The sequence below is a fragment of the Muntiacus reevesi genome, chromosome 12 (genome assembly GCF_963930625.1).
Source record: "Muntiacus reevesi chromosome 12, mMunRee1.1, whole genome shotgun sequence".
Classification (NCBI taxonomy): domain Eukaryota; kingdom Metazoa; phylum Chordata; class Mammalia; order Artiodactyla; family Cervidae; genus Muntiacus; species Muntiacus reevesi.
In genome coordinates this window covers 48357291-48369942 of record NC_089260.1, presented here as the reverse complement: position 1 = coordinate 48369942, position 12652 = coordinate 48357291, and the positions used below count along the sequence as shown (strand labels likewise).

The 12652-nt window shown below is 43.7% G+C and overlaps 1 protein-coding gene across 1 annotated transcript; it reads right to left on the bottom strand.

The window, feature by feature from the left end:
• Positions 1-85: 85 nt before the first annotated feature.
• CRH (corticotropin releasing hormone) lies at positions 86-1658 on the bottom strand. The gene is made up of 2 exons (XM_065903520.1): positions 1530-1658; positions 86-743 (listed from the first exon to the last, which is right to left on the bottom strand). Exon 2 carries the CDS (start codon positions 730-732, stop codon positions 160-162), a length of 573 nt encoding a protein of 190 aa, XP_065759592.1. The 5' UTR covers positions 733-743; positions 1530-1658; the 3' UTR covers positions 86-159.
• Between the last annotated feature and the right edge of the window lie 10994 nt (positions 1659-12652).

The window sequence follows — 12652 nt, the reverse complement described above, 5'->3', positions numbered from 1 at the left end:
CTTGCTGTACATCCTCTACATCTCAATCTATATAAAAATAAACAGATGGTATCAGAGCAATGCTATGGTATAGAATACTGTATTTTTATTTTTTAATTTTTAGATTTTTAAATTCACTTTTGTGCTAAATACAGAATCTTCTTAGCCAAACGCACCGTTTCATTTCCCAGCAATGTCCAACAGTTTCCTGTTGCTATGAGCTTGCTGCGCTAACTGATCGGCCTTGGTCATTTCCAAGACTTCTCGGAGGAGGTGGAAGGTGAGATCCAGGGAGATGGGAGGTTCCTGGGATCGCCTCTTCCTGGCAGCCGGCGCCTCCTGGCGGCTGCCGAGGGCGTTCTCCGTGCCGCGTTCGGCGGGACCCGCGGGGCTGTCGAGCGGGCGCCGGGGCTGCAGCAGCGCTCTGAAAAAGTTGGCGGCCACCTTGTCCGGAGAAAGGCGACTGTTGCTTCTGCTAGCGAGAGGCGAGGCGGCAGGAGAGAGCGGAGCAGCCCGGGTCTCATCGAGGTTACCCAGGCGGAGGAAGTATTCCTCCCCAACGCGGAGTAGGGTGGGCAGAGCCTGGGGTTCCTGGGGCTGCGGCGGCGGCTGGAAGAAACTCAGGGGCTGGGCGTGCTGCGATGCCTGCCGGGCACCCGGGATGGGCCCCCGGCTGAGGAGGGCCCTGCATGGCGGGGAGGGCAGCAGAGCCACCAGCAGGACACCCACGGACACGAGCAGCGGCAGTCGCATGTTAGGGGGCGCTAATTGCGGAACAGAGGTGGGCAGAGGGCGGAATGAGAGAGAAAAAAAGAGAGAGTTGATCAGAGTTGAGCTCCACTGGGAGTCTTCCCGCAGGATGACACCCACAGACCCAGCTCCGGGCGCGGCTGGGGCGCTGTCCGTGGTGCTGAAGCGCCCGAATTAGGACTTGCAGAGCTAGAGTGAGACCGAGAAGGGGAGCAGCTCGGAAGGGCAGGGTGCGGCACCGAGGCTCAGTCCCGCGCCAGGCTGGAGCGACTCTCCTTACGAGATTCACTTAGGCAGGGTCCCCGAGTCCCCTGTCTAACGATTCCCCCAGACCAATTCCCCGGGCTCTACAGAAGACCTGCAAATTCGTGGTCTCAAGGACTCTAAGCACTCTCCCCTCCCCGCGACCCCACCACCACCCTTTCCGGATGTTTCAGCATTTTTCTCCAAACTGAGAACTGCTGCCTCTCCCGCTTTTCCCATCCCTGCCTTCGGTCCTCTCGGTGGTCGGGATGGATGGGGGCTCGTTTACACAGACAGCGAGGAATAACTGCCAGTTCAGGTAACGCTGAGCAGCCGTCTAAGTTTGCTTTTAGTAGCATCTCAGCTACTACCTATCGGAAACTTGTGACACGGGCGCGCAAAAACGCGCGCGCGCGCGCACACACACACACACTCACACACACACACACACACACACACACACACACACGCCTTGGAACCGCCGGCAGCGCGGCGCACAACCTGGCAGCTCAGGCAGTGCAAAGTTGGAGGCGCAGTTCCGTCTAGGCGCACCCTACCTTCCGAGGTGCTTCTGCAGGTGAGCGGGGCGCAGCGCTTCTCTGCAGAGAAAGTCTCTGGGGCTTTTTTTCAGGGGTTCTCTTCCCTTCTCTTTTCTCTTCCCACTCTGTTCTTTTCCTCTTCTCTTTCTCTTCTGTCTCTCCACAGACGTGGGCTCTGAGTTTCTCCACACCAGAGCCTGGAAGGGGATTTTATAGTGTCGACCCTCTTCAGAAACCACGCAGCATTTGCCTAATAAGCTGACGCTCTCTTGACAGCTGGATTGCGCGCTGCCTCTGCTCCTGCATAAATCATAGGGCCCTGCCCGGGAAATAGGGGCAGAATTTTTGCTATCTCAACACTGAATCTCACATCCAATTATATCAACAGATATTTATCGCCTCCTTGATGACGTCAACGAGTCCTAAAATGGAAGGGCTTCTTATGACTTGTCCATTGACAAAAATTCTTGAATGAGATTTCCTAAGTGTGAAAACATACTGGCCTCTTCTTACTAGGAAAGGCCAAACGGAAGGTCAGAAAAGAGAGTGAATGGGAGGGGAGGGGAAGAGAAGTCTATCAACACAGTCCTGTGATAGGGGGTAACTCTGGACATTCCCCTCCCTTCTCCCACCTAACTCCTCTGACCTGCTGTGTCAGGCAATACCTCAGCATCTGAAAATATCCCTCCGCTAGAGACAAAATGTCCCATTACCTTTCTGCCTGGAAAAGAATGAAGAACAAGGAGATGGGATTGGAGGAACATCCAGCTTTTAAAGCTCTATATGCTTTATCCTCCCAAGAACAGATAAAGAAATTATGAGTCTGCAGAGGTAAGACCAAGAAATCTCTTGAAACACTGCTCAAGTTTTTTAAATGATGCAAGAGCTACTCCCACGATGAAGAGGCACAAAGCAGAATCAGCGAGGAGTGCAGCAAAGATTTTAAGGTTTCCCAGAATCTCACTGTTCCTCCTTGGTCTCTTCTCTCAGAATCTGAAATTAACTGTGGACTTTTCTGTTCCTAAATTAGAGAAAGGGCCAGTAAGAGGTAATTGAATTAAACAATCTTTATCTAGTCTCCTTAATGCAAGCCCAATGACAGAAGCATCCATTCTAACTTCCCATTCTGTATTGGGAAAGACTTTAACTGCTTGATTAAAGGGCTGAATTTATCAGTTACATGTTTTCACTGATGAATGCTGAGCCTGTAAAAATGATAACCTCATTCATTTTACTTCCAAATACTATTAACATCCATGACAGTGCCCATACTGTACCCAGGTTGTTGTTAATTCTTTTCTTTCTCTAAATTCAAATGTGCTGCATGGGCCTTGATAAATACATAAATGCTCTCTGGCACTACCACAAAATTGAATGCCTATAAAACCTCACTAATATTTCAAAATAAACTGATATCATACAGGTGGGAGGTCGTTAACCTCTAATTCTGCAATTTTTTGTTTGTTGTTTACTTGCTAACTTGTGTCCGACTCTTCGGTAACCTTGTAGACTGTAGCCCGCCAGGCGCCTCTGTCCATGGGATTTTCCAGGTAAGAATACTGGAGGGGGTTGCCATTTCCTTCTCCAGGCGATCGTCCCAACCCAGGGATTGAACCTGCATCCCTTATGTCTCTTGCATTGGCAGGCAGGTTCGTTACCACTGAACCACCTGGGAAGCCCAATATATTCTGCAATTCAAAATGCAATTCCAAACTTTAGTGTCTATGATTCAATTCAGCATCTAGATAACCATCAAAGTTGCTTATCAGAAATTTCCTGTTCCTCATTTCTGGTCCCCTCGACTTATTCCTTTGTAGCTAACCTGACAAATCATACAATGCATATTTCAACTCCCATTTTTGAGTCTATACTAATTCACAATTGCTCCAAGAAACAAAAGGAAGGTAAAGAGACAAATTCTGGCTGTTTCCAGAGAAATCAGTGCATAGTTAGATCACTGCACTACGCAATGCACTTTTGACATAAGAGAACAGAGAAAGAAATATGTCTTCTGGGGAAGATGTGAGTTGTTACAAAAGATCATAATTATAAAAACTAGTTGAGCTTGTAGAAGAAAACTGTGTTTTATGTTGGTAAGAAAATAATCTTTCTCTGTCCCCACTGACATATTTCAGCTTGGGTATCAATCTGGAGGTAAAAATACGTTTGGAAGGGGAAGTTGAGGTAAACGAATACAGAAGTAGAACTAGGAAAGGGAAAGACCACAGGTTTAGTTGGGAAGACCTGGGAGGTTCCTCCAGAGAGAGTGGAAGTGTTGGCTGCACAGTCATGTTTGATTCTTTGTGACGCCATGGACTGAAGCCCGCCAGGGGATTTCCCAGGTAAGAATACTGGAGTAGATTACTATTTCCTTCTCCAGGGGATCTTCCCAACCCAGGGATTGAACCCATGTCTCCTGCATTACAGGTGGATTCTTACCATTGGAGGCACCAGGGAAATCCCATAGAAGACCCAGCTTATTCCAGGCTTTGACTGGCCCCAAACCTTTTGAGATCTCTCTCCTCTTTAGCCATATGGAGGATGCTGTTTTAGTATAGCTCCCTCAACACTGTTGAATCCTTGCTGTGAGATTTTCCCTGAGCAGATAGTTGGTTGGGAACAGTGGCTTTCACTAGGGGTGAGGAATAAAAGGCCTAGATCTCAGTGCAGGAGTTGTGCAGAGTAATCCCTACTCACCACAATTTAACCAAAAGTTAGATCTCACCAAATCACTGAGCATTCACATCAGAAATGACTGGAAGAAATCATTTGGTTTTAATAAGAGCCAGAAAGGTTAAGTGACTTACGTGAAGTCACTCAGCTTGTGATAAAAGTCAGAATTAGAACCCCGTTCCCTTGACTACCTGCCTGTATTATCTTCATAATATCACAATACATTTTGAACTTCCTTTTCCAGTAGAGACACAAGAATAAATTAAAAAGAGAAGATGAATCTAAGTGAAGCAACATGTTCACACACTAATCCTGAGTTACCTTTTCTCAAACTTTCCGTATATTAATAAATCACCTAAGGCAAGAGAGCACAAAGATGCCCTGAGCGTGTTGATGCCCAGGCCCCAACCTCTGTGCACGCACTGCAGTGTACTGTTCAGCTGAATCTCATCACTGTAACATGAGGTCTTCAAATGCACTGCCAACTTAAGATACATTAATTTGATTTTTCCGCCTTAGTTTACCTTGGAAAAAAGAGGTCTTTTGATGAAGTATAGAGCTTATGTGGTTCTCAAAATAATGACACAAATGTGTGGTTGCAGAAATAACATACTGCAAGAGGCCTTACATATACAGAAAACTAAATAACCAAGTCTGTAAAAATTACCACTGACAGATTCAATGTTACATGTAGGAATAAATTCTTCAAAGGAGTCACTGGAGAACCAATTTAAATGCTTTCAGAGCCTAAAAACAAGCCAAGAAACATGGGCACAAAATAGGGATTACTTCATGCTTCCAACCATATTTTTCAATAAGAACATATTATAGGGTATAGTTAAATTTTAAAAGGTATGGCACAGCAGTTCAATGCGTAATGAAATATTAGGAATAATGGATACCTGCTGAGCATACTTCTGCCATCTGCATCTCCCTGACATTGAGGAGATCCCACCACATGCTTCTATTAGCAAAGTTCATAGCAAATGAAGACAATCTCCAGATTTGTTAACTGAAACATTTGCTGGAATGAATCTACCATCTCCAATGACAGCCTTTAAAAATGCCAAGGGTTGATACGTAGTTTGGTAAATTGTAACTTCCATAGGTAGCGCTAGGGAAAGGACCGCAAACAGCACAAGTATCTAACTGCTTCACCAGTAACTGTAACTTTTATTAATCTCTTCTGATTATCAAAGCCATTCATCCTCCTTACAGAAGACTTAGAAAAATTGGAAAAGTATCAAGTAGAATACAAATCCCTCACATTCCAGAATATATAGTCTCCATTTACATTTTGTTGTTTCCTTTGAGACTTTTCTCTGAGCGCATACATTTTATGTAATTGGGTTAAGACTGTGTTCCTAATTGTAAATTTCTGCCTAACAACAACAGTTCCTTCTCCTCCTCTTAGAAACTTAAAAGATAAATGGCCAGTTTCCTCAGTAACCACTCTCTGTCCTGGCTCCCCTTCCTCAGCCCACCTTTTGCAAGCCCTTTACAGCCACTTCCTCTCCCATGCTTCTTCAGACACCACTTCATCTTTCCTGCTCTTCTCATCTCAGAAGATTATTAATCCCTCCCACCTGCTTACGGTCTTTACCCTGTTCTCTTCATTTGGGGTTTATGCTACCATTTAAATGAAGTCTCAGGGCGGTGTCTGGGGGTGTGTGTTGGTAAACATGAATGCATTTGGGAAGACCTCTCGAAATGCAGTGTGGAGAGTATATTGGAGGGGCAAGGAAGTGGGCAAATGAGTTGTGGTCTTTGGGTCATTACTGCTGGGCCCCTACAGAATGAGCGTCACATGCCAGTGGTGGCGGGAGCTGTACAAGACAGTGGCAGGGCCTCCTATGGGTCGTTCCAGGAGCCCAGGGCACTAACTGTGGGCAACCACACTCCTGTCCCAAGGCTGGTGATGGTAAGGCTGCCTTTCATTTCCCCAGCAGTCAACAGATCTCTAAGCAGCCAGAAACCGTCGCTGGGTGCCTTACCTCCTTCCCTCAGAAAATGGAATGTTACCATTCCCAATGTTTGCTACCTGGCCCTTTATTTTTCCAGAAGTTGGGTAGATGACTCAGAGCACTGGAAAGGGGACAGGTTTCTGCTTCTCTAACAAGCCCTTGTCTTGATAGACATGACTGACCTTTCTATTTACATCGTAATACATCAGATTCTCTGTTTTAGGCTCCAGATAATGGATGGAGGGCAGTGAGAGGATGTGTGTGAACTTTCGGTCATGAAGGGCAAATTGCCGGAACTAATCATCTTACAATAGTTGGTCATAAGAAAGAAATCCATCAATTCAGCATTCTAATTAGGTATTTATATTCATGAACATTTCTTGACTCTAAGGAAATTTTTGCCAAAGATTCCTCCTAGGAATGTTAACAGTGTTACAATGGGAGAAAAATGAGGGGATGTTTAAAGTTTTCTTTTTTTTTTTTTTAACATTTGTTTTCATTTATTTGGCTGTGCCCAGTCTTAGTTGTTTCACCTGGGATTTTTAGCTGTGGCATGTGAAATCTTAGTTCTTTCATGTGGGAACTGACCAGGGATGGAACCTGGGCCCCCTGCATTGGGAGCTTAGAGTCTTTAGCCATTGGACCACCAGGAAGTCCCGATTTACAGGAAAGTTAAACACATTTTTTACTGCAAAATTTTCTAGTGTTTAAAAAATTTTATTCTGAAGTGTAAATCCCCAGGTCTTCAGCCTCTGCCAGGTGTATTTGACCACAGAGTATGTTCATTCATTGTGAGACAAGTTGGGCGATGCAATAAATGAAGACATTTTATGAGTTCAGCTATACTTTCTTTCTTTACCATCCATATTTAAGTCCGTGATTAAAGCTGCTAATATTGTACTTCTTCTAGGGGGATAATTTCAAATGACACATTTCACCCTTGAAGAGAGCATTTCAGGGTATGGACACAAGTCTATTTCCAGTATTTCTGAGGATCACCTGCCAGGGGAGGGGTCACTTTACAGAAAGGAGCTGCTGAGCCCTCCCTTGCTACTCCTGCAACAAACTGTTGCACACTTGCTGGTCAGGGGAAGGAGTTGGTCTCTACAGTAATTTATCCCAGGGAAATCTGTGAGCCCACCTTGCAAAGGAGGACCTTTTTTGGGTGTGAAAAGACAGAAGGTGTTTCCTAGACAAATTGCAGTTGGTGATGTCAAGTTTTTTCCAAAAGGAAATCTGACTACTCAAGAGGCAGTAGGCAACAAGAGCTGCAGGGGTAGACAGAGACAGGCAGCCAGTATTCAGGAGCTGTGGATATCAAAGATGTTACTGGCTCTTGTTTCAGACCTTTTGTGAACCTTGCTACGGGCTCTATTCATCTCCCAAGGCTTCTGTCAACCATCTGTGGAAAACGTGATGTTAGCTTCCAATATGAAATCTACAGTTAATTTTTCATGTGTGTGCTTGTTAATCTGTCTTGCAGTTTGTTGTGAGCTCACTTTCCACTTCTTTGTAACTTCGAGTACACTGGTTACACAGGGTGTGTGTTGGTTCTCAGAGACTGACTATGTATATCCTACCTAAGAGAAAGGGTGAGACTTTCCTGGTGGTCCAGTGGCTAAGACTCCACGATCCCAATGCAGGAGGCCTGGGTTCAAACCCTGATCAGGGAACTAGATCCCACACACTGCAACTTAAGACCCCAAATGCTGCAATGAAAATCCCACGTGCTGCAACTGAGACCCATCACAGACCCGTCACAATGTTTAAAATAAACATTTTAAAAAAGAGAGAAAGGCTACCTCAGTTCAGGGTGGTCTCATAACTCTAAGTCAACAAGCCCTTGAAAGGAGGGTTGTATGAAACCTATGTGTGGGAAAGAAAGGATCTGTCTGATTTGCTATGCTCACTGTTCTCTTTTGCATAAAATGTGGAAATGATCTGAACAACAGCATTCTCAGGATAATGGAAAAGATTTAACAGCCTCAAGCTGCAGTGAAGTTTAATGTTCCTATTCATATAAAGTTAAATATAGATACATATTTGAACTCCATTTCATTTTCCAACTTGTTTTCTTTGTACTTTAATTCTTAATAGCTGTGAAGTTCTGCCTTGTGCTAATGTACTTTTATCTTCCCTGCAACAACAATAATTGCAACGAAGGAATTTTTTTTTTAATTTTCAAAGAGAAGTAAAATTATATAATCTGATAGACTCCTTTTATAAAAAGAGTTATGCAGACTTTTGAGGCATAATACCATATCTGATTCCTTTTTATAAAGTTATTCATTTAAGTATCTTTATATGAAGATTTCACTAAGAAATAAGCCTTGCAAAAAGAATAAAGCATTAACCTGACTCTCCCTTCCTAAGGAAATACACTAGATTTCTGAGCATGGTAGCTGTCACATTACCTCAATATAGTTTTTACTCTATTACTTCTAAGCTGGGTGATCTTGGACCTTTATTTAAAACTTCCAAACTTATTTGTCAAATCATTCTAAAATGCCAGTTTCTCTATTTTCTCCTTTTAGGGTTGTGGAGTGAACTGAGACAGAATATAAGAAGCATTCAATGAACACGGCGCGTTTGTTGCTAGGCTAATGACCTGGCTGCTATTTCAGTTGAAGACAGTGTTTCCATCCAGTCTCAGCTCCTCAGAGCCTAGAACTATGTCCAATATTTATTAGGTTTGATACAGGTCTATTAACAAAATAAAATAAGTATAATCACTAAGTTTTTCTTCTTCTAATACTGGAGATTTTTTGACATCCAGGTGGTCTAAAAAATTTTTTTTAATTAATAGACAGTACTGGAGGATTTTTGCTATTCAGCTGATATAAAAAAAATTTTTTTAATTAATAGACTTCATCTCCTAAGAGCAGTTTCAGGTTTATAGAAAAAATTGAGCAGAACGTACAAGGAATTCCCATACACTCCCCTCAACCCTCCTCCTGTTCAGTTCAGTTGCTCAGTCATGTACAACTCTTTGTGACCCCATGGACTGCAGCACACCATGCCTCCCTATCCATCACCAACTCCCGGAGTTTACCCAAACCCATGTCTACTGAGTCGGTGATGCCATCCAACCATTTCATCCCCTGTTGTCCCCTTCTCCTCCTGCCTTCTATCTTTCCCAGCATCAGTGTCTTTTCAAATGAGTCAGTTCTTCACATAACGTGGCCAGAGGGGTGGCTGGCCTGAAGCTGAAGCTTCAGCATCAGTTCTTCCAATGAACACTCAGGATTGATCTCCTTTAGGATGGACTGGTTGGATCTCCTTGCAGTCCGAGGGACTCTCAAGAGTCTTCTCCAACACCATAGTTCAAAAGCATCAACTCTTTGGTGCTCAGCTTTCTTTATGGTCCAACTCTCACGTCCATACACGACTACTGGAAAAACCATAGCTTTGACTAGACGGACCTTTGTTGGCAAAGTAATGTCTCTGCTTTTTAATATGCTGTCTCAGTTGGTCATAACTTTCCTTCCAAGGAGTAAGCATCTTTTAATTTCATGGCTGCAATCACCATCTGCAGTGATTTTGGAGCCCAAAAAAATAAAGTCTGACACTGTTTCCCCATCTATTTGCCATGAAGTGATGGGACCAGATGCCATGATCTTAGTTTTCTGAATGTTGAGTTTTAACCCAAGTTTTTCACTCTCCTCTTTCACTTTCATCAAGAGGCTCTTTAGTTCTTCTTCGCTTTCTGCCATAAGGGTGGTGTCATCTGCATATCTGAGGTTATTAATATTTCTCCTGGCAATCTTGATTCCAGCTTGTTCCAGCCCAGTGTTTCTCATGATGTATTCTGCATATAAGTTAAGTAAGCAGGGTGACAACATAGAGCCTTGACACACTCCTTTCCCTATGTGGAAACAGTCTGTTGTTTCATGTCCAGTTCTAACTGTTGCTTCCTGACCTGCATACAGATTTCTCAAGAGGCAGGTCAGGTGGTCTGGTATTCCCATCTCTTTCAGAATTTTCCACAGTTTATTGTGGAAAATTAGTCTCCTCCTGTTAGATTCTATTATTTAATATATATTTTTATTTTTAATTGGAGTTTAATTGCTTTACAGTGTTTTGTTAGTTTCTGCTGTACAACAACATGACTCAGCTCTAAGTATACATATATTCCCTCCCTCTTGAGTCTCCACTCACCCATCCCACCCCTCTATGTCATCACAGAGCACTGAGCTGAGCCCCCTATGCTATGCAGGGGTTCCCCACCAGCTATTTTACATGCAGTAGTCTATACATGTCAATGCTACTTTCTCAATTCTCCCACCCTCTCCTCCTCCTCTGTGTCCACAAGTCCTATTATTAACATCTTGTACTGATGTGGAACATTTGTTACACCTGATGAACCAATACTGATACACTATTTTTAACTGAAGTCCACAGTCTACTTTGGGTTCACTTTGTATTGTACATTCTGTGGGTTTTGACCAATGCACAATGGCACATATCCATGGTGACTACATCACACAGAATAATTTCACTGTCCTAAAAATGCCCTGTCCCTATAGTTTTGCGTATTCCAGAATGACATAAGGCTGGAATCATACAACATGTACCCTTTTCAAACTGGCTTCTTTCACTGTGCAATATGCATTTCAGGTTCCTCTCAGACTTTCAAACAAAGGTACATTTTTTATTTAGGAATAGTAATATTCCTTGGTTGAGGATTCTCTACTTAATAAATAAATGTCTGCTGGCTTAAGGATTATTTCCACGTTGAAACTACTATTCTTAACCTAATCATTTACTGATTTAACTGAAAGTAGGTGCACTCACAAGGGGACTCTGCATCTTAAAGAGGGGTTAAAAACAACCATTAACATTGATAATTAATATAAAAATACAAGGGTATATACTTCTTTTTTCCATTCCAAGATCAGTAAGTCCCTCTCTTCCTGGTGGGAGTCTCCATTACCCCACAAGTGGCTATGGACCTGTCAGGGTCTCCAGATGAGACCTGGATAACAAGGCAAAATGACGGAGGATTCATTTTTTTTCTCTTCACACCCTAATTGCTTCTGGGGAACCTTACTATCATTTCATTTGTAGTCTCTGCTCTAAGATCAGGCAATAGCAAATAATCATTCATAATACATTTAAAAATCTCTTTTATTCATCTTACCTGCCTCCTTTGATCAAACCCTGGAGGATTCCCCCTTTTCCCAGATGGGAGAGAGGGTGGCTGGGGGTGGCACCAGCACAGGCATGGCCAGCTTCAGACCAGCCTGTCCCACCAGATACTCTGGGAAGCCTTTCAATTTCCTTTTACCTTTTCTTAATGTTTACACCTTTCAAGCACAAACAGTATGTCTCTCCACTGGTCTAAATTTAGAAAATGCACAAATCTATTTGGATCTTTCAGTGCTTTCTTAAAAGCCATCTCCCTGGGCACTTGAACTTTTCATAGGGCTTTTTCTGTGGAGACAAGGAATGAGGAGGCTCTTCAGCAAACCCCTGAAGCTGGGTCGTCTGGGTTTCTCTCTAGGGTTGCGGTTTCCCTCCTGTCCCACTTCCCTGTCTGATCCCGGGGGTGGCTCCTGACCAGACAGCACAGTGCCACAGGGACCTCCATCCTTAATCACGGTTTCTCTTGTTTACACTTCTAGAAGCATTGCCCTCTTCATCTCTAATCCTCACTGGAACCCTACCGGGAAGCAGATGTTATTACCACATTCCATAGATGTAGAAGCGGAAGCTCAGAACGGGCAGGTTACTTGGCTGATGTCCCCCAGCTGGCACGTGGAGGGATCCTGGGATCCCCAAGACCTCCTCCTCCCTACCCCGTTCCTCTTGCTCAGGACTCCCAGGAGCTCTGGGAAGGGGCGGGGTGTCGACACATGCTTCTGAAGGTACCAGCACCACATTTATGCCCTGTTCCTTAGCTGTCTCCTTCCTCCGCACTAGGTGCCAGGTGTGACTGAGGAATATCACACTGTTAAGGCACACATCACACAAACGAGAACACTACCCAAAATGCCTAAGCTCAGCTCGAACAGCCTTAGAAGCTTACCCAGGCATTACACACAGGCATTCTGCTGTTTGCTTTTGGTTTTTCCTCAATTTTAATCCTCACACCTCTTCTTTATAAACTATGCCAAATATTCCATTCTGTCCATCCTTTGCTGTCATCCCCAGAGCAATTCAGACAATCACTACTAAATGGCAACCCACTCCGGTATTCTCGCCTGGGAAATACCAGGGATACAGAAGCCTGGCAGGCTACAGTCCATGGGGTTAAAAAGAGTCGGATATGACTGAGCGCCCATGCACACACTAAAAAATGTGCTTACCCAGGTCCTCAAAATAGGTCCCAACCTCTCCATATCTCTGGGCCTTGAAAACGTTTGTGTAGTTTCTCATTCTATAGTGGAAGTTAGAGGTTGATGTTTATGCTTCACATCAATTTCTAAATTAATATTTGCTATATCATCCTGCTAATTGATATGTACCTTTACTGAAATTTCAAATCAGTGTTTTGAAGTGGGA